The sequence below is a fragment of the Poecilia mexicana genome, unplaced genomic scaffold (assembly GCF_051168715.1).
Source record: "Poecilia mexicana isolate PSO_F unplaced genomic scaffold, ASM5116871v1 scaffold_16, whole genome shotgun sequence".
NCBI lineage: Eukaryota > Metazoa > Chordata > Actinopteri > Cyprinodontiformes > Poeciliidae > Poecilia > Poecilia mexicana.
The window spans coordinates 25,015,465-25,037,538 of record NW_028263385.1 but is presented as its reverse complement, the minus strand read 5'-3'; the positions used below and the strand labels follow the sequence as shown (position 1 = coordinate 25,037,538).

General features: G+C 42.0%; 1 protein-coding gene across 1 annotated transcript in view; it reads left to right on the top strand.

Moving 5' to 3' along the window:
* zhx2a (zinc fingers and homeoboxes 2a) overlaps positions 1–22,074 on the top strand; it is a 29,277-nt gene that overhangs the window by 3,779 nt on the left and 3,424 nt on the right. The window contains exons 2-10 of the mRNA XM_015005153.2: positions 13,649–14,061; positions 14,168–14,887; positions 17,395–17,607; positions 18,282–18,533; positions 18,674–18,889; positions 19,049–19,133; positions 19,244–19,429; positions 20,541–20,947; positions 21,750–22,002. Coding sequence (XP_014860639.2) covers positions 13,963–14,061; positions 14,168–14,887; positions 17,395–17,607; positions 18,282–18,533; positions 18,674–18,889; positions 19,049–19,133; positions 19,244–19,429; positions 20,541–20,947; positions 21,750–22,002 — 2,431 coding nt within the window. The 5' untranslated portion in view covers positions 13,649–13,962. The remainder of the gene's footprint in view (positions 1–13,648; positions 14,062–14,167; positions 14,888–17,394; positions 17,608–18,281; positions 18,534–18,673; positions 18,890–19,048; positions 19,134–19,243; positions 19,430–20,540; positions 20,948–21,749; positions 22,003–22,074) is intronic.

The window sequence follows — 22,074 nt, the reverse complement described above, 5'->3', positions numbered from 1 at the left end:
CTAGCTTGTAAGCTTCCACTAGTCTGGGTTTTTATTTACTTCATCAAAATTACATTTCCTATTTACGTACAGATTTAGAGACGTTCAAGCACAAAATGTTCCTTCGTCACTTTTTATTATTTCTCAGGAAACTCACTGAGGAAAAAAACGTCCTGATTTTTCTTTTCTTTTCTTTTTTTTTATGCTGATGTTCTGAAATTTGTTAGCTTTATCAGGAGGTTCAGTAAAGGAAATTAGTTGAACTTTTAAGCTGCCACTGGCAGCCCTGCAGTGAGCTGTTTATTTTACGGACAGACACTGTAGCAGATTTGTTCGTTTTCATAGCATTGTTGTCTTAAAGAGTGAACAGTTCCCATCTGGCGGTCGAGCTGTTTCTTTCACTACTAGACATATTTTTAAACAGAGAAGTTGAGAATGAGAGGGGAAATCCCTCTTGAGAACCAACACAGCAATGTGTGCGTTTGTGTGAATGCCAAAGGGGAGCAAAGAATATTGTGGCATCCATACAATCAGTGTGACTCAAGTAATTTAAATGAAAAACTATTTTCTTTTGACTTCAGAAATTGAGTCAAAATAATTTGATTTTATATTGGATTTTTTTATTTATCCTGGTATAGATTAAAACCTGAAACAGAACCATGTTTATGTACAGTAAACAGTTCCTGTCTGTTTTCCCAGTTTTGAATATTGTGTGAAATAAGCAGTTAAAAATGTTTCCCTCCTGTCAGATTTCTTGTTTTCTTTTGGTCATACTTGGATGTTTCAAATTATTAAATACATAACATCAAAGATAATGAGTAAATGTGAGAAGCACTTTTTAAAGCCGTGATTCAGTAAAAGGCCATCACTCGTCTTTGCTGAATTGTTTTATAATATCCACACTAAAAGACTTTCAAGCATAACCTGCCTGTTTAAAGTCATTCCACAAGATCTGTATCAGATTTAGGGCTTGTCTTTGACTAGGCCACTCCAAAATCAACATTTTGTATTTTTGAATCATTCAAAGGTGGAATGCATGTTTCGTACTAGTTTTCTGCTGCAAAACCCACCCTGACCAAGCTGACTAAACATTTTCCTTTAGGATTTTTTCAGACAGAGAACAGAATTGATGACTCCATCATTTAGCATGTCATCCAGGTCCTAAAGCAGCAAAGGAGGCCCAGAGCATTACACTACCACCATGTTGGACAGTAAATCCCACGTCTGTCTTGTCAGCCCACAAAATAGTATCCTTAGTCTTGGGGAGCTTGTTGTTGAGTCCTGCATTAACTGTGAATGCACACAGTCAGGGTATCCATGCATCCTTACAAAGTCCTAAATTCATGAATCCTTAAAATGCCTGAAATTCATTCAGACATTTAAGTTGGCCTTAAATACGCTGATCACAGGTTTTAAATTTGGCCATTCAGGATTATTTGCTATATATTCTGTGTGTGTAGTTTATTTTTCTCGTGAGATTTGTTCATCAGGCAAACATTTCAGTCGCATGCAGACTCAAACTCTTCATTACATTCTGTGATTTGAGGCAGTTGAGGCTCCCACTAACTAGCTGCTAATAAACCCTCGCTAGCCACATAGCTTTTTTGCATCTATCATCGGTAAGTGTGAATTATCGCCAGTTGGCCGGATGATATTTGTCTTTGCCACTGTCTCACTTCTGTTACCAACCGAAATGACGCTACGGCCATTCTGTGCAAAAAAGGTTGGCACTACGTTATAAAATATGCAATTTCCGTATTTCTGTCATGATACAGATCTACAGATTATGACGTTTTTAGGACCATTATGAATTAAATTTGAGCTGGTGAAACCTGCAGAAACCCTGGCAGTGTGTTAGACGTCTTTCTTGGTTATTTTGTGACCGTTGTCATTTTTTGGCAACTCAAAGCCTTAGAATTGGTTTTGTAGCTCTTTCAGAACAGATAAATGTCAGTGACTTTGTTTCTCATCTGTTCTTGCACATCCTTACGTTGGAGCGTGGTGTGTTCATTTTTGAACTCTGTTTGACATAAACGGTATAAATACATAGTTTGAAAGGCCAGCTTCTATTTTTGTAGATGGGGGTAAAAAGTTGAGCGTCTCCAACTTCAAACCGTTTATCCAGAACTCTGATCCTACACAGCTATGGAGCGCGTCCAGAGATTGTTATAGCAGAGCTTTTTTTTTTTCTTCTTCTTCTCTCCTTCTGTTTTAGATGTCACTGATGGAAATATTGTGTGCTTGTATAATCTGCTGTCTAACTAATGGGGGGCGGTGGGGTGTTGAACATGTTTTCTTGTTTTGCATACTGATTAGAACCATCCATTGTTTCATAACCACACATTAGATTCCACATCTCATCCCGAGCCGTATAATGGCTGCCCCTTCTCTCTGTGGAAAGCCGGAGTGAGTCATCATGGGTTCGGAGGATGGAGGCTGCTGTCATCATGGCCTGCCGTGCTCACCCGGGCCTCGTGATGACATCACTGGCGTCTAACACGGGTCTTTGTTCCTGCGTTTTATTTGGTTCAGGTCTTCCTCTCTGCCAGCTTCTCAGACGTGTTGTTAGGTGACTAAGGCAACCGCAGAGATGAGCTCATCACCTGTAGGTGGAGTCGATGGGGGGGGGTGGGGGGGGTCAAATGGTGGAGGCTGCGACCGGGAGTAGGTGTGATGTTTGAGAGTGAGAGAAACGAGGATGAGACAATTACACCACTGTTCGTAAGAGTGGTGGTAAACGGGGAGACATTAAAAGTAGATTAATGTCATTTCACCTTTAAACACAGTTCTTCATGTTGGTGTCAATTTTCAGTGTAAATGGCTTAGATATGCTGGCTCCAGACTTCCTGGAAGTGCTCCGTCACATCAACATTTCCAGGTAAAAGGCACAAAAGGTCACATCAGTTTATGTCTGTGAACGCAGTCCGGATCTCGCTAGGCTCGCCGTCTCTGCTGCAGAAGCAGATCTACGTTTCTGCTTCTCGACGCATTCTAAAACCTTAAACCGAGCTAAAGGTGACTCCGAGTTAGCCACGGAGGGACAAAGAAACGCACCGGAGTCAGAATGTCTGAGCAGCATGAAGGAGATACGGGAGTCGACTGAGGCTGTTGTTGAGAGAGAACGGTCGCCCACTTGGGTTCAGTATTTGGAGCTGGGCTCTTCATCAGCACCGGAACATCTTAATTCATTAAATATCCTTCCAGCTTCGCTGTGGGATTGGGTTGTATTTGAGCATAAGAGTGCAGAGGAGTTTGCACAGCAATAAGCGTGTGTAGTCATGTATTAAACTTCCCTGCTGTACATGACCCAGCAGCTTTTTTTTTTTTTTTCCACCATATTCACTGCAGTGTTGTGGACGTTCTGCTGTGCTGTCTGCACAGAACCAGCAGATCATTCATTAACATCACAGCAATCCATGTTTCTTTACCGTACTGAAGCATATGCTATGTACTGTCCACATTCTGACACGTTTCAACCACAAACTGCAATGCATGATCTTTGGAATGTAACTGGGGCAAACATTTATCGCATTATTTGCTATTTATATGGAAAACGTTTTGTCATAAGAATCTTGATTTATTGTTGTCAGAATGAATCAAATTCAATGTTAAATTAACTGCTTATTGTCTGAACTGTTTTTACTATTTTCTCCATTGAGAATATCAACAAATATCAATACATTTGAAGATATGATCAAATTACTGTGTGGAGTCTTTACGTGGCTGGTGTCCTAAAGAAGCATATCACAAATGGATATGTTTTTGTTCTTTTTGGGGGAGCGGAGCTATAATTACTATGTCATGCATTCACAGCCATTCAGTTACTTAAAAAAAGAAGTAACAAAAAGCTCTTCATGTCAATTTTTATTTTTTATCCAATCGTATTACAAAGCAATATGTCAAGCCTTCAAGTCCAAATCTTATTAATTGATGAACAAAATAGCCTTTCACATACTTTTACTCTAACCCCATATAATAAAAAAACATAGCATCAAATTGTCTTTAGAAGTTACCTAATTACTAAATAAGTGGAAAGTGGTCAATGTGAAAAAAGAAAAAAAACTTACAACTAATCAGTATTTCTTCAGCTTTATATATACATACATACATGCATACACACACACACACACACACACATATATATATATATATGTATAGTTTATTACATAAAGTTTCAGTAAAGCACGTTGAAGTTTGTGGTTGTAGCATGAGAAAATGTGAAAACGTTTCTGGGTTGTGAATAATTTTTGCGGCGATGTATTCATGCATAAACATGTGTGGCATAGACTCCTGCGTCCTCTGAATTTCATGTTTGCGGGGGCAAACAAGAAAATGGAGGGTCCAAGCCATAGAGCTTTTCACTCTGCCACTGGAAGAGCTTAGGTGCCCCTTTTGTCCATTTGAGGCCAATAAGAAGCTGCTAGGAACCTTCGCTCACACGCCCCACCTACTGCAGCCAAGGCACAGACTGACAGGTGGGAAATTCGGCCCCCTAGGGACACCGACTGTTTGAGGTTCATGGAAAACACAAAGGCTTACCTGGAATCCAAAAACACTGGATCGTGTTGCAGTGAAAAAGGACTGAATGTCAGGGATTAAAGTATTGGAAACGTGTAAGTGAAGTTCCATAAAACTCTGAATTGGGGGTACAGTCAAGAGCTAGATAATATTTCTACAAACTTGAACAGTCAGATACTCTTTGGAAAAAGACACTGTGGCGCATTCTCGGATGGTTTATGCAGTTAAATTACTGCTTTGAGACCATCCAGCGAGAGTAACGCAGTATTGCTGTGGCTTGCTGGTCTTGAACAAGGCCGTGGGAGAGAGAGAAAAAGAAGAATGGAGGAGTGGCTCGACTAAACAACAGGAGGTGGAAATAAGATTGCAGAGCCTTGTCAAGGGGGGGCTCTTTATATTGGAGGCCCCATTTTTTTTCCTAGAAAAAAAATCAAGAATGCTTTCATCCAGTATTTCTGGATTTATTGTGGCAGAACTATGTCAAAGCAATAAAGTATTTCCTTTCTTCTTTACAGTCTTGTTTTCTTATGCTGACCTTGTTCGTCAGGGTCATTTTCAGTATGCAGAGCAAAGGTTAATTTTCGCTGTAAAGAAATACAGGATTCTTTGTTTAAACTTTATTTTATTTTGTGTGATTAAACCAACATGAAGCAAAATAAGGTGAATTTATAACAGATTGAAATGCAAAACAAAATGTGTAGTTGAAAACGAACTCTGGAATTACACACTGTCTTCAATGTGACATGGTGGTGGAAGTATAATGCTGAGGGATACTTTACTTCAGCAGGGAAAGCTATGATGGGTCATTCGACATGAATATGGAGGTTAAGCCCAATATTCTTCACAACACTTTTGTTGAAAGTTTTTTTTTTGATCAACATTTCTTCTGATTGGAAGTAATATTGTTTTTGAGAAGCCCAGCCAGAGTTCTGATTTGATTCCTATGGGGAAATTTTGCAGGGAACTCAAGATTAGGGTTATGGCAAAGAGATTCTCAAAAGATGAGTTTTAATAAAAATAATTGAAAACATGTCAAAAATATGATCAGGAATTTTAAGAAGAGTGTAAATATTTTTGGTCTTGACTCTAATTTCGGGGCAGTACTGCTTAAGATTTGAAACCGGGATGGGAGGTTTTTCTTCCAGCTTCAAACTGGAGCTGAAGTGCAATATTATTATCCTGCGTTAAAGTTTTGACTCAGTGAAGCAAAATACAAATGCATGCCACACTTTTCAGATTTGTATGAGAAAAAATCTGAACCATTATGAAGTGAAACCATTTCCTTCCACTTCATAATTATGCTACCTTTAATCCCTCTGGAAAAAACACTGATGTTTGTGGCTGTAAAACAGCAAAATGCAGAACATATCGAAGGGATGTGAATACTTTCTCAAGACGCTGTAGAAAAACATAAAAACCCTGGTACACAGGGCAACCGAGAAAACCAAGACTCCCTTATAGCTGTGGCCTTGATTTGTTGAACACAATGTTCTTTACCTGCGATCAAGTTATTTAGGCAGATTCGTATAAAGTTGTCAGTGTTCAGAGCAAGCTGCGGGTTTCTCCCGCTGAAAGGTGTAGCTGAACTGGATTTCAAACATCGCAGCTGTCGTGACGGTTTCTGACCTCTGCGGGGTTTCTGCTCCAGGATGGAAGCACACACTCGCACACCACGCTCTCTGTTGGTTACAGCGTTGCCATAGTAACCCAACCATCCGCACTTGGATATTTTTATAGCCTGCCCTGTATATGCGTCCCAGTGTAGCTGTGCGTTCTGTAAGGAGACAGGTAGTGAAGGGAAAAGAGGGAGAAGTAGTCTGTTTTTAGTGGTTTTTATGAATTATTTTTATTTTTCATAAACCAGATTAAGCAGAGATGAACGTTTCAGATCCAATTCAGAGCAGCTTTTTGGAAAATGCTCCCTTTACACTGAATGTAGGTTCGTTTAGTGAAGGTGAAGCAGTAATAATTAGTTGTTTTTTTTCCTGAAGTTTTGAATCAAATTGAAACAACTTTTTAAATAAGGGGAAAACAGGACAATATTAAAAAAAAATCCTTATGTATTCGCCATGTCCTGCATCTAAAACACATCTACTGTCTTGGTCTGAGACACCAGGATTCCTCATCGCGTTTTGTTTTGTGGCAGTATTTAGAACTTAGCTGCTGGAGAAAACCATTGATGTGTGTTTGATCTGCAGCAGTAATTATTAGATGTTGTGTATCAAAGAATAATCCATCTGAACACTAGGCAAGCTTATCTGGCTGAAGGTTAGTTTGTGAGACCACTGTACTGTAAAACCATGCCCCTTGGTACAGCATGTTCTTCTTATTTTTCATATTTTCTGATTTGTCATGTCAGATATTAATGGAGTAAATACCAGCTGCAGACTAGATTCTGCTAGGAAAATATTTATATATATTTTTGCTACTGAGCCACATTTACAGTAGTCTCCATAGCAGGCCTGCAAAAAGTAGCACTGCTCTGTTGCTATGCAGAACATAGCGAGCACTCAAACACAGTGCAGCACTTTGCTTTGCTCCAGAGGAGCCGCGTGATGAGATTTAAATTAATTCTGCGACAGTCCGAAATTCAGCCTCCATCTCCCTCCTTCTGGGACGCGTTGCGTTTGTGCTGGAGCTTCTCCTCACCCACACAAGTCTTGCCGACACACACTCATTGTACTTCCGCGCTGCAGTGGCTCACTTGTGGATCATGAGGAAAAAAGCGCTCCAAAAAAAAAAAGAAAGACAAGAGATGGAGGGGGGGGGGACACGCCCCACCAAGCCCAGCTACCAGAGCAGGGAGGGCACGCCCTCTGTTTGTAGTAAAAAAAGAAAAATTGCTTCTGATACATCAAATCTTATCAGGTTTTTGAGATTTTTTTTTTGTTTGGTAAAGAAACAGAGGAGTCATTTCAGGATTTTGACTGCTTTCTCACTCTGCTCTGCGCTCTAGTGTGACCTGCTGGTTTGTTCTTCATGCGCAGGAGTCAGAGAGGCTTCACTTGAATACCTTTTTGTTTGTTTCTCTTGACCCACTAATCCTTGCTTTACTGTTAATTCTCCACCTTGATTTCACCATCGAGATTCTTACAACCCAACCAACATTTCAGCTTGCTGGTTGTTCACAAGGAGTGTAGGAATGTATTCTGTTCATGAGGATGAAATTGGTAATATTTCATTGGAATACAAAGAATGCCATTTGGTTTCCATATATTATTTTGCTTGTCTAATTCTAAGGTGACCCTATTGTCAAATATACACAAAATGCATCTTTCTGTGTTTTAGAGTTTGAATTAGAAATGATTAAAAAAGTTATGACTGCCCCTTTATTTTTGCACCAGTAGATAATGTCCAAAGCAAATGGCAACTTAAACATTTTTTCCACGGTTCCCCAGTCGGAGTGTTCAGTGCTCACAAATTGTCTGTGGAGTACCTGTTGCCAAACAACTGGTTCTTAACTGGGAAACGGTGGATTGCTTCCTTTGGGTCATGGATCTGTCCTTGCCTCTAGCCCAGGAGTTGAAGTGTTCTGTACAGGGCTGATGATGGGATGGATACGGAGATTTGGTCCTCCTCTGCAGTAGTTCAGACTTTCCTCCAGTCTGTCGTGATGAACAATAAGCTGACCCAAAAAGTGCATTCCTTCATTTGATGATCTGACTATGTTCTAACGTTTCCTTATTGGTCATAAGATGGGGATTGTGACCAAAGGAAGAAGATACTGGGTGCAAGTGGCAGAAAAAAGATTCCTCTGCTTGGTGGCTGGGTCCAGTCTTAAAGATGGGGTAAGGAGTGTAAAAAGTTTGAGATGGTTCAGGCATCTGATCAGGATGCTTCCTGTGCGCCTCCCTTAACAGGTGCTTTCAACAGACCTAGAACATGCTGGAGGCATTACATATCGCTTTTGACCTAGAAACGCTTTGCGATCCTCCAGATTGCATTGGAGAATGTCAGGAGGATGTCTGGGTTTCTCTTCTGGACCTTTCACCCCCGTGGTGCCAAGTTCGATGGATAGATGGGTTGACCATTTCCACATGCAGGAGACTTCTTCGATTCCAATTCAACTGAGTGTTTTTAGACAATCTAACTAGTAGTCTTCACACGTAACCTCTTTCAACACAACTAGGCCTTTCGAGAAGTATGTCCTTTTTACTTCAACAAATATAAGCCTAAAGCACGCACTTTGAAACGCCTTCATATCTATGGCTCATAATGGCTGACACTTACTTCACCAGACAGTCGCATTAAGAGAACAGCCAGATGACTTGAGCTTGACTGGAAATGTGGGTGTTTGTAACATTTTGAGACCTTGTAGCACAAGTTGACAAGATAATAATGTCTAGCAACTTTTTCCTAGAACATCTTAGTCACATTGGCAGCAGTTACTATAGTGATCCCCAAGTAAAAATGTCTTAAGACCTAAAGAACAACATAAAGATCTTTCACTACAAGTCTAGCTGTATTTTTATTTTCACAGAGAAGCTATGATGGGTGTTTTTATGACGACAGGTTCAGCTAAACAGTCTCTTTGAAACTCCAGATCTTGTATGCGCCAAGTGAGAAGCATCTGTCCTTCCTCAGTGTGAGATTACCTTAATGGCACACAGAAATAGGGACTGAGTCGAGTGTACTGCTGTGACTCATCTGTTCTGTGTCATTTGCCTCTCCGTGCTGTTTGATAGCACATCCTTCCTATGGCCCTATTGTGTTTCTGACGTATCGGATCGTCTGTCTGTCTTCATGCGTCAGAGTAGCGGCTCCGGATGGCATTGTTTTGATTCCTGTTGTCTTACTGTCTGTAGCGTAACCTTGTTACTGTCCGTCCTTCTTCATCGCATTACTTAACATTTTCAGGTAGATGGCTCCACTATTATGATGCCAACCAGGCAGCCAAACAACAGGACAGCACAAACTGACAGACGGCCAGGCTAGAGGCAGCCAGGCTCAGTATTCATACAAGTTTAATGAGCATCCAGACAGTAGGGAGTTTGTGGCTCTGGCACGGAGCTCACTCTGCACACATTGGCTGACTGGGTTAGACACACTAATGGAACAGGTGGGAGGCTGACAGTCTGACCTAACTTGTGAACGCAGCTCAAGTTTTAGAGCAAATATCACAGTTAATAAACATTTTCTAGCTTGAAGAACAGAGACTCTTTTGGTGTTTAAAACTCAGGCAACAGATTTCAGAGTCCAAAAAAAAAAAAAAAAAACTTTTCAAGGACATCAGACAAAAAAACCCTTAGTATTATTTTACCTTGAGACTGAAAGTCTGTTAGGGTATTACAAAGATGACTAAATTAGATAAAGGCTGCAGATATGATATGATTAACAACATGGATTCTTTGTGATGGCATTCGGTGAAGCAGCAGGAGAGCCGCCCCTCCTCCAGTGAAAAATGTTGAGAGAGGAAGAAGAGTGTTGGTCTATCTCCAGTGTTCATCTGTTTGCTCAGGCGTTTCTCTCTGTTTGAGATGGTGGGCACACATGTTTGACTGCCACAATTCAAACTGGCTAAGTTGTTTGTATTTACATTGTGTACAATAATGTCTGCCTTTCTGACTTCTGCTCAAAATCTGACATGTTTTGAACACTTTTTCTTTTTTTACTCAAGTGGCACGGTAGCAACTTCTTTATTACATAAAGCAGTCTCTGATGTTCTCCTCCGTGCATCCTGTTGACGTCACTGCTTGTCATATAAGTTCCTGTGACTAAATGGTGTTGCATAAGGGGATGGCTCATCTTCCCTCTCAGCTTGCACTGATCTAAAAATTCAGCTGCAGCACAATGGCTTTTCTCTTCGCTTCTGCTCTGTCTTTCCCATCATCGCTTTTGAGGAGGGTTCATGCTGTGTCAGCAGTGTGGCAGCTGAAGTTCAGGAGGTCATGTGAAGTGGCACTTCAGTCGCAGCTGACAGATGCATCCCTCCATTCCTCCTTATCCGATGTTAACTGGATTTCAGCAGAGATAAATCAAACTTTTCAAGGGGCATATGGTGTATGGTGCACTGGTATGCAGTTCTATGCTGGAGTTATATGGTGTACTATACTGCAACCAGTGGCAACGGGAAATTAGGTCCCATCACCACTAAACACAGAATTGTCTTAAGTTATGTACAATAGAGGTTTGCAGTATGAACAGCCTGTTTAAGGCCTTTCCACAGCTTCTTAATTAAAGTTGAGGCTGGACTTTGACTAGGCTGCTAAACCTAGTCCTTCAGTTGGTTTCTTTGGAGCATATCAGGGATGCTGTGCTTTGTCATGCTGAATATTAACACTGAAGTCAAGAACTGATGGATGGACATTCTCCTTCAGGATTTTATGACAAGTCATCAAGGTGGTGAAGCAGGAAGTACCTCCACCTTGTTTGGCTTATGCTGAAATGCTGTTAGTTTATACACCACATGTTACAGGACACAAATCTTACAGAAAGTTTCGCTGTTGTCTCTGCAGTCCATAAAGCATTTTCCAAATATCTTGGGGATCTTCGTGTGTTTTGTGGCAAATGTTAGATCGGACTTTGTGGAGGGTTTTTTGGTCAACGGTGGTTTTGGTCTTGAAACTCTACCATGGATAAAATTTTCTTTTATTTTTGAATTATGACCACTGACCTGATCTGAGTCAGGTGTCAGTCAGCGGTAGTGACTTGCTACAGAAAGTCACCACCATGCTGATGTCCCAAAATGTTAAAAATGGCACCATAACCCTTCCTAGAATGAAAGCTATCAATGATTTTCTCATGTGTTTCTTCGGATGTGTAGCTTTTTAAGATCTTTTTGCCTGGCACTTCATGTTTTCATGCAGGTTCTGATTAAGTTATTTGGCAATAACCAGACCTGTATGTGGCTAATCAAAGTGAAGCAAAAATATCTTGTGGCACAAGATCTCTTTACCATCCGTTTTCCACAGCGACTGCGCCAAGAAAGTTTAATAATATTTCACAACTGGCATTTCACTCTTATTTTTCATTAAAAAAAGAAAAATAAAAATAAAATAAAAAAAAAACTGTCAGCATATTGCCCACAGCAGGTCTAAGCTTTCAAATCAGCATGCTGCAAACTTTCCAGCTGTAATCAGCCAATTACAAATCTGGGTTTTAGTCTGTAAAATATACAGATTGACACCAGAACCACATATCGGCATTGGTGCGAGCAACGTGTTGGTTGCTAATTGTTGCACCTCTTTTCTTAAACGGTAGGTGTCGCTGCGTAGAAAATCTACCTGCTACACAGCAGGAACATCAACAGAAGTAGAGTTGAACAGGAAGGAGATTGTAGGCACACAAACATGAATCAAGACTTCCAACCTTTCTGCCTCCAGAAATGAAAAGTTGACTTCCTTTCAAAAATATACTGTTACTCGGTTTGGATTGAAAGCACATCATAAAGTTGCCACTGTGTGTACTGCTTAATTTTTTAATGATCATTTATGGAAGTTTTTTTGTGTGCTAAATTTACCATCCAGATTTCACAAACCACCCATCCTCATAACAGGTGCATCAGTTTATTCTAACTCCTCTGCCTCTTAAGAGACGGCAAACAAACCTGAATGCAGTTGGACGATGTATGTACAGCTTGTGGTACTTTACGTTCGCTGTTGTCATAGCGACACCACGGCAATGCAGCTGCTTCCTGACGATGCTTCAGTGGGGCGTTGGAAGATTCGAGACCCATTGGGACAGTGGCTGGGATGGCAGCATGCAGGCCTCAAAGGTTTCAGTGCTTTTCTAAACGGAGGAGACGTTGGAGAGGTTCGCAATGAGATCGTGACTCTCGGAGGTGATTACAAAGTAAATCCAGAGCTGATGAAACTGCCTCGGGTCGTCTGTGCTTGGAAGCGTCAGACTTCCTCTGTTTATTTTTACTTTATTACTGGAGCAATAAAGCGCCGTTGTGTAAGTGAGATTTTAATTTGGAATGAGGACTCGTTCTTCTGTGCCATGTTTTATGGAACCTCATTAAGTCCCGATAGAAGAGCACCGCAGCTGCATGAACTCATTTGATTTTTACTCATGTGAATATGAGAGTAAAGCTTGTGCGAGAGGCCTCCAGAATATCAATGGGCCTTTTCAGTCAGATAAGCTTCTCTCTCATTAGCCTGCAAGAAAACTTTCCCCAGCTCACACTTCCTCTGATATTTCTGAATGTTCCTTCTTGATGGGGTGTCATTTTCCACAATAAAGCTGTTCTTGGCTCTTCAAGATGCGAATGTGAATCTGATTTATCTCTGATTTGTCATTCTATCCACACTTTGTGGTCCAATCAGCTGAATAAGTATTCAGCATTACTCTGGACAGTCCTCTTGTTCCTGACAGCAGCAGATCTGAATATATTTGCATCCCAGCTAAAGTATCGCCACCGTGAATCTGACGCAACAGTTATGTGGATCTGCAGGTTTGCAGACCAAAACCTAACAAAAGATCATCTTTATCATCTGACTTACAAACAATGATATTTTATAATGTTCAAGTAGTTGATACCTTTAATTTGTATTTTCCTTTCCCAGCCTTGTACTTAATCATTTTTCATTCAATTAGCACATTACGTTTTCTGAGAGTTGCTCCTCACACATTACAGCCAGTATTATCGCTGGCTCGTGCTTTGCCTGAAGTTGTGGAGTTTTGACTCACAATATTGTCAAAAGGTTTCTATTTTTGTTCGTTTTTTTTTGTCACATTCTTTTCCACCAGTCTCCCAGCATGAAACAACAAATGCTCATTAAGCAGCACGCTACCTTTCGTTTAATCTTCCAGTGGTTCGCCACAGGTACTCCTTAAGATTGTTGCCTGCACAGTAGTTTGTGCAAAAAAAAGCATTGTTGCAGTTTTGTTCTATTCAAAGACTTTTCTGAAGCAGGCCACCTGTAGACCGCCTGTTTGCTGTGCCGTTCATTTGCCAGCTACTGTTTTATACCACCAACATTCAGCTTGAAACTTGAAAACTGTGATTATCTGTTACACCAGACAACATTCAAACACCTAATCTTGACTTTTGCTTTCGAATTATTTCATTGTCATTGCTTATGCTCTGCAGAAGATTTCAGGCTATTCGCACAGAGGTCGAAGAACTGTAGATGAGCGTGAAAACATTTTTCTACTGATGGCAATGATCGGTTCTCATTTGCTGACTTTTTTTTTGTCTTCCATCCAGGCAGCATCCTGTCATGAAGACCGAGAAGAGCTGCCATTGTTGGAGCTGACACCGTCAACGAGTCCAGCCCACGCTGCTCTGCAAACAGTCCTTCATCTCCCATTATCGTATTTGGTCTCTCTACAAATACCAAAACATTTCTTTGACGGCTCTCTGTGACAGTCCCAGAAAGTCCCGTTCTGGTCTGCGTTTAATCTGTCTGGCTCTGCTTTAGACAGTCATTCTGTATTTAATCAGTGGTCCTCCATCTTGGAATCCCAAGCCAAGACAAAAGCAACTCTAAGCACATTCCTGACCCGCAACCTGAAATCATCATGTCAAGTCGACGCAAAGCTTCCACTCCCTGCATGATCCGACCAGAGCAGACACAGTTGGAGGTGGATGATGATAAGGATGAATCGCACAATATGGAGGCAGGAGCATTGTTTTTTTTTTTTTGTTTGTTTGTTTTTTATTGTAACATTTGGAGTTACAAGTTAAAAATCTAATCCAATGACTTTTGCTTTCTCTTTCTGCTAGGTAACAGAAAACCATGTTCAGGATGAGGTGCCTATGAATACAGACCATCCGGTGCAAGCAGAGCCACCGACAGACTCTGACGGGACAGGCAAAGCCTCAGACGCTCCCACAGGTCCTGACAAACCACAAAAGGAGCCACCAGACCCCTCCAAACCTCAGCGCAGACAGCAGGGAGGCTACGAGTGCAAATACTGCACCTTTTCCACACAGAATCTAAACACTTTCAAGGAACACGTGGACTCCAACCATCCAAATGTCATCCTCAACCCACTGTACCTGTGCGCTGTATGCAACTTCAACACTAAGAAATTTGACACCCTAACGGAGCACAACGAGAGATGTCACCCCGGGGAGAGCAACTTCAAATTCAAACGCATCAAAATGAACAACCAGACAATCCTGGAACAGACGATAGAAGGCTGCAGCAACAACGCAGTCATTTACAACACGTTGGGTTCGCTTCCTGGCAAAGGGGACAGACTGGGAAGCTCCTCGCTCATCAAAACCAACACAGTGAAAACTGCTAAACCAAAAACTTTGTCTACAGACACCAAACGGACAGAACTGCAGATGGGTAAACTGACCCCAGAGCTTGCCAAGAAACCAATAACGGCGCTCAATGTGAACGGGACTGTTATCATCCCAGAGTCGACTCTGCTCAAAGCGGACAGCCTTTCTCACATCATGCCTTCTTTACAGCAGCCTATAAATTACACCCAGGTAGGACACAGAGAAAATGTCTGCTGTTTTATCACGTTGGATGTACAAACCTCAATACATGTTATTGGGATTTTATTATCGTCCCAACAGAAAATATATTGTTCAGATAGGTTTTTCTGCATTTTATCAAACTTCCTTAAGTCAGTACTTTGTAGGACTAACCTTTACAACCTTTACAGTTTCAAGTGTTTTTCTCTACCATCTTTGTACACCTAGAGACTGTACTTCTTTTTTCTTCTTCTTTACAAAGTTGCTTAGATTCAGCCAGAATGAGCGGAGAGCATCAAATCGCCACAAATTCACAATTTCCAATGAGTTTTTAGTTGTAAAGTGTAGTCACTGTGATAGAACCATTGGTTATGGCTTTGTTGCTGAAAATCATTGTCGTTGACCTCGTTGACTATCCTGCATTGGTAGGAGTTGCTTCATAGCGTCACTGGTTCAATTTGGGACCCCAAAACAGTTGGCTAGAGTAAGTGAAAGCTCCAGGAGGGATTATAGTATAAAATAATAGTCAAAATATGCCAAGAAATGCTTCAATTTGGTCTCATTTGACCAGAGCAGCTTATGTGAAATATTAACCGTGTCCCATAAATTGGTACATGAAAAAGAACTTGTGTATCTGGAACAGTGTTGTTTTTTTTGCCATGCTTCTAAGGCCAGATTTGTGCAGTGCCCAGCCAATAGTCGTCCTGTGAACAGCTTCTACTTGCTGCTGATCTAGACCTGATGCTCTCCTTGCCCTGCATTTCCCTTCAGGGAGATGGCTCTGATGTGATCCAGAATTTGCATTTGTCCCAATTAGTGTATTAGATTCAAGGGTATCAGAGTAAAGGGGGGTGAATACATATACATTTCACTTCTCAAATTCTTGTCCTTCCCTTTCATTTCCCCTCATACTCTACTTTGTGTATCACTTTGAATCCAAGCAAAGTGCTATTAAGTTTGAGGTTGTAACATGATCAGATATTAAAAAGTTGATAGTGTGTGAGAATGATTTTACTTGGCAGTGCATTGGTTTGGAATCCCTGTGAAGTTATTTTGTGAAAATATTGCCTAATAATGTTGGCGATTATTTAGGGAAATTTCAGAACAGCGTCAAATTTGCACCTCACCACCCAAATCAGAAAGTCATTAAATCAAATAAAACTATATTTGATGTGATGTGGGGTAGAGGTGTGCCGATCGATCGGCCACCGATCATAATCGGCCGATTTCCGTGAAAAAGTGTATGATCGGTGATCGCCGATCACGGTCTCTTGTTGCCGATCACACAAACCGATCACCTGCATATCATTTCCCAGCCTGGCTGTGCAGCTGGTCTCCTCTTTCCTTCACTCTGCGCAAACGCGCAGCAACAAATTCTAAACAATGTCGTGTGGAACTATAACGCACTGAGTGAATGGGGAAGTTTGCGTGTTGCGGCGGAAAATTGAAGCGCGGCAAAATGCATCAACACGACGAATCTAACATGGCATAAAAACAGTGCCATACATACGAGGCAGTAAAAAAGACATACGGAGGATCAGACGGCAGGTAAAGCAGCGCACAGCTACAAACACTCACTCGGATTAGCATGAGGTCAGAAAGCTAAACAAATAACCCGCAAAATTATTTAAGTCTTCGAGCTGCGATGTAAGACGCTGGTTCTGCTCTCGCTTTTTAACCGCTGCTACGCTACAGGTAGTAATATTTCACAGACGGAGCGCCGCTTCTGCTCCACCTGGTAGTGACTCTCACACCGAACCTCTGCTTAAATCTGCAGCATCTAACTTTAAAAAATACATTTTACATACGTATTAAAACTTTCGCTGTCCTAACATGAGACGGATAATCTCTGAAAAAATAATCGATCTCTCCCTCCTCCCTGTTCTGCATAATTTCTCCTCTCAGTCAGAAACAGCCACTCAGAGCTAGCAGTAATCAGCTAGCCACCATGCTATCAGGAAGTTTTCAATCAGTAACTCTGGATTGTTTATTGTAACGGAACCTGTTTTTGCCTTTGAATGTTAAGTTTTATACTTGAATTTTTTGGCAATGTTGAGAGGTTTTATTTTGACTTTTTGCATTATTTAGCCTCTTCAGAGCCTTCATATGTTTTCAGTCTGTTAAAGATAGTATTACTGATAGCAGTACAATTTGCTCAATGTCTGTTTTGAGCAGACAAAACAGACATTGAGCAATGTTTAATAACCTTGGAAAAAGTTATTAAAAACAAGTTTTTGTCTAAATTAAGGTGAAGTCACGGTTCCTTTTTCCACATAATATAACCGGTAGTGCTTATGATTAAAAAAATAATAATTATGTGATTGGTATCGGTGATCGGAATCGGCAGGAAAAAACCTTATCGGTACATCTCTAATGGGGGGTATTTTTTTTATAGCCGATCCAGAATCAGGTAATAGTATTTTATTAGTCATTATTCCTTTAACTGGTAATATTGAGAATTTACAAAAAAAAAAAAGAAACATTTTCCGGTTGCCTTTTTGACTCTGTTTTTGTTTCAGGTGCCGAAGATCGCCGTGCCCCTGAACACAACCAAATACAACCCGTCCCTGGACGACAACCTGACACTCATCTCCTCCTTCAACAAGTTCCCCTACCCGACGCAGGCCGAGCTCTCCTGGCTCACCGCGGCCTCCAAACACCCAGAGGAGCAAATCAAAGTCTGGTTCACCACTCAGCGGCTCAAGCAGGGCATCAGCTGGTCCCCTGAAGAGGTGCAATGATCATTTTTTATTTTAATTTCTCTTTGCTGTGTGTGTTGTTACTGTGAGCTGTTGGTAGATAAACAACAGTAAATAAACCTGAATTTCACTTAATTTGAAAACCCAACAACCTGGGCCAGACTTTAGAAAAGGTTTACTGGGGCCGTAGCCCAGCGCCCAATTTTGGGGGGGCTTTTAATGAATGCATGTTTTGTGTTGTACACTATATAAGACTCATAGTCCCATATCTGATTAGTTCTATTAATCTTTTGGGGTTTTTATGAACATAAACAATTCTCAAGTATTTAAAAGTTAAGAAGTTACAGTAATTTCTTTGGGAACAACATGGAGCTACTTCTCAGGAGATGCATTAAACCTACCATGCATCAACTTATGTTAAAGAAAACTTTTTATACTATTAAGCTTATTTTTTATACATTATTTTTAACACTTTAGGAACTTTTTGTGTGAACCTTTATATCTGTGGCTGCTGTTTTATCATATTTTCCCCCTTTCTGTTCTATTAATGTTTTGTAATTTGCATTGGTAGAATATTTTTTTCTGTAGTCTATAGGGCACCAAACCTGGCTTCGGCCCAGGGGCCCCGGTTCTTGTAAATCCGGCCCTGCTAACCATGCTCAGTTTGACCTAAAACGTTCCAAATGATCTCATTCTTTATGTCTCAGGTGGAAGAAGCGAGGAAGAAAATGTTCAACGGCACCATCTCATCAGTGCCTCAGACTCTGACTGTGGTGGCTTCACAGCTGGGCTCCAGCTCATCCACCAACAGTAGCGCCTCCAACCCTCTGCCGTCAGCTGCCTCTGTCCTGCAGTCCCTCCCCTGTCAGATCCTGGGCCAGAACAGTCTGGTGCTGACTCCTGTGGCCAACGGATCCAGTATCACATGCGCACCTCTGGCTCTCACAGTGGCGAGCCAGGTAGATGACCAACAGAGGAAATGACGTTTTAAACGTTAAAACTTTAAAGTGAATGTTGCTTACAGCAGATTCTGATTGTACCCGTTAGGAGTATCTTATCACAACTTGATCAGTGAGAGAAACCGTTTTGACTCCTGCAGGTGGCCCAGTCGCTCAAGAGACCGCTGGCCACTCCGGTGATCGCAACCGAGAGTAAGCGGCCGTCCATCATTCAGACCATCCATGCGTCAACGGCCACAACGAAGCTGGTGTCGCCCAAAATGTTGACTTTCACGGCGGACCCAAACAAAACGGCCGAGCAGCTGTCAGTGCTGCGCTCCAGCTACACACAGTGTCCTTTCCCCGAGGAAGATGAGGTAAGAAGTGAGTGGAATGACATCTTTTTGTGCAGTAATAAACATAATTGTTCCTCTAATGGTTGGATTCCCAGTTTAGTGTTTTTCCTCTTAAATCCACACCTTTCAGCAGCAGTAAACCACAGTTACTGTTTACTTTAACGCTGTTTACTGTGGCAGATCTACAGGCTGATAGAGACCACGGGACTGTCCAGGGGAGAGATAAAGAAGTGGTTCAGTGAACAGAGGCTGCTCAATCTCAAAAGTATGTAAGCAGAGAAAATTCACTCTAAACGATGCCTTATCTGCTTTTCTTGTCCTACGTGATGGAAAACTAAGTGCTGTTTATGTTTATCTGTGTGCGTCCTTTTGGAGGCGTGGCTTCTCCACCTGTGCTGGTGAAAGCAGAAGCGGCTCCGGCTGTTCTGGACGGCCCCGTTAAGAAAGCCGTCCCGAGTAAGTTTCCCCTGCTGGAGAGAGTGAAGGGGAAGACATCGGAGCAGCTCAAGGCGCTGGAGGAGAGTTTCCAGAGAAACAGCTCCCCGACGGAAAAGGAGCTCGGTAAGGAGTCCAAACAGGCGCCTAAACTTTTATCTTCTTACTTCCACTTCCTGGTAGTCATACTTATTAAATTTATCCATGTATAGTTACGTTGCAAGCACAAACATATTGTGTCAAGATTTTATACAAAACACCAACAAAAGTAGTGGATTATTGTGAAATGGAAAAGAAGATGTAATAATAATTGGAACGTGTTGTAGGAGGCTAGAAATGCTCTGGAGGAGCAACAGAGATCTGTAACTCAGGTAGGAGATTCCCTACCAGCAGGACAGTAACCCTAAATATGCAACCAGAGCTGCAGGGGAAATGTGTAGATGATATTATATTCAATTGGTAGACTGGCCTAGTCAAAGTCCAGATCTAAATCCAATTGGGAACTTTTGCAAAACTAAAAACTGTAATCTATCCATCCATTGTCTATTCCCTCTTAAACATGGAGGGCACATCTTGAACAGGTCGCCAGTCCATCACTGGGCGATAGACACACACAGAACATACAACCGAAAGTCTTGATTTTGTTGTTGCGGCATTACAATATATGAAATAATTTAAAAGGTGTAAATACTTTTGTGCTAAGTAAATCAGAGTTTTGCTGTGTGCTGCATTAAAGCGTCTTGACATGTCCAACTCAGACCTCTTAGTTTTACATGATTTCATCCTCCTGGGAAATCCTGAAGGAGGAGAAATCAGGTAATTGGTTGAAACCGTGTTGAGTTTGACTGATTAATCAAAGACATGTAGCCAGTCACAAACATGTTCATCTCCATTTCTGTTCTCCTGCATACCAGTCGGGCTAATTAGCAACTTGTAATGCTCCCGCCGTCTCTGGCATTTCTGCCTATGAATTAGACTTTTAAATCACTAAAAGAAATCAGGTTGTTTTCTTTCACTTACACAAGTCCACAGCATGTGACTCGGTTTTTTCTTTCACCCCGGAGGAGCTGCGCGCTCCTCTCTCGTGGCTGCAGCCATGACGGGAATAGTGGCGACGTTTTTAATGAGGCCCCGTTTTCAAGTCCCCCCGAAGCGTGACTGAATCCTGCGGTTTGTCGAAAAGGAGAACGACCATCTTTTTTTTTTTTTTTTTCTTATCATCTTGTTTCTGCCGCAGACCAGCTGGCTCAGGAGACGAGGCTGTCCAAGATGGAGGTGGACTGCTGGTTTTCGGAGCGCCGCGCCCTGAGAGACAACATGGAGAAGGTTCTGCTCACCATGGCCTCCAGGAACACGGAGGACAGGCCGGAGCGGGCGGGAGGGGCGCTGCTGAATGGGGCTTCTCACCGGGAGCAGGACGGGAAGGCTCTTCGTTCCTCTCCTCATCCACCTCCTTCCTCCTCCTCCTCCTCTTCGTCTTCTACCTCCCCCCCTGTGCTCGCAGCATCCTCCCCTCAACCTCCCACCCATTCCTCTTCAAGATCTCCTCCCATACTCAACTCGTCTTCTCCTCATCCTCCCCTCCTGTCAGTCTCCTCAAGCCCAGCGCCCATCTCCAGTCGCACGCTCGCCCTTCTCCGGGAGGTGAGAAGCGATGAAAGCATGTCTTTAATGGATTGTATTTATTTTTTAGTCAAAACATTAAAAGTGTGCACAGTATTTTGTTGATGTTCCGCTAATATAAAAAAAGACAGAATTTTGTAATTGCAGTGTTTCCGTTAAATAAGGCATTTAAAATCACATGTGAATAAGTTTGTTCATGCTATAAGTTGTTAAAAAAACATGCTACACCATCATCATCCTTCCACTTCCTGCCGCCTCCTTCATCTTTTCCGCCAGTAGAAACATGATCACATGACTCGTGATGTTTCATTGCTTTTTTTTTTTTTTTTGTCAAAACAATGAAACATTAACTGCATTTCCCTTACAAATGTGCACAAAACTTTGTCGATGTTCTGCTAATGTCAACCCTCCCCACAATTGTGATATTTCCATCAAATTATTGCGGCAAGTCATTAAAAAAACATGCCACGTCATCATCCTCCTACCACCACTTCCTGTTGTCGTCTTTGTTGTTTCCGCTAGTGGTAGCATTCGGTTGTTGATCGCATTTCAATACGGCTGAACAACCACCTGGTCCTGGCGCCAAAAACTTCTCATCGAAAGTGTTTTCGAAATATCTGTGTTATCATTAAATAGAAAAATAAAATTTTACGCGAATAAGCTTGCCGACGCAGTAAGCCGTTAAAAATCATGCCGCGTAACTCCCATTCGCGCAATTATGTGGTCGATGAAAACGCAGCTACTGACGCCCACGGATCCACTTGTTGATGTTTAAAGATGCGTCGCTTAATTAGTGATGCACATGCTGTGCTTTTACCCACAGATGTTCTGTCGGACCCAGTGGCCCTCCCCCGAGGAGTACAGCCAGCTGGAGCTCCAGACGAAACTGGGCCGCACCGACATCGTCCGCTGGTTCAAGGACCACCGCTCGGCCCTGAAGAACGGCGAGACCCTGGACTGGATGGACGCCGTCCAGAAGCAAAGCCTCGCTGAGGAACAGAACGCGGGCCAGCACCAGAACGGCCAGATCTCCGACGACAACCAGGCCGTTTCCTTGGAAGTCAAGGCTCTGAATGGTGAGTCCCGCCGGAGGACACTCTGTTCTCTGTTTGATTCATTATTATTCCACCGGACTGAGGCTCTAAAAA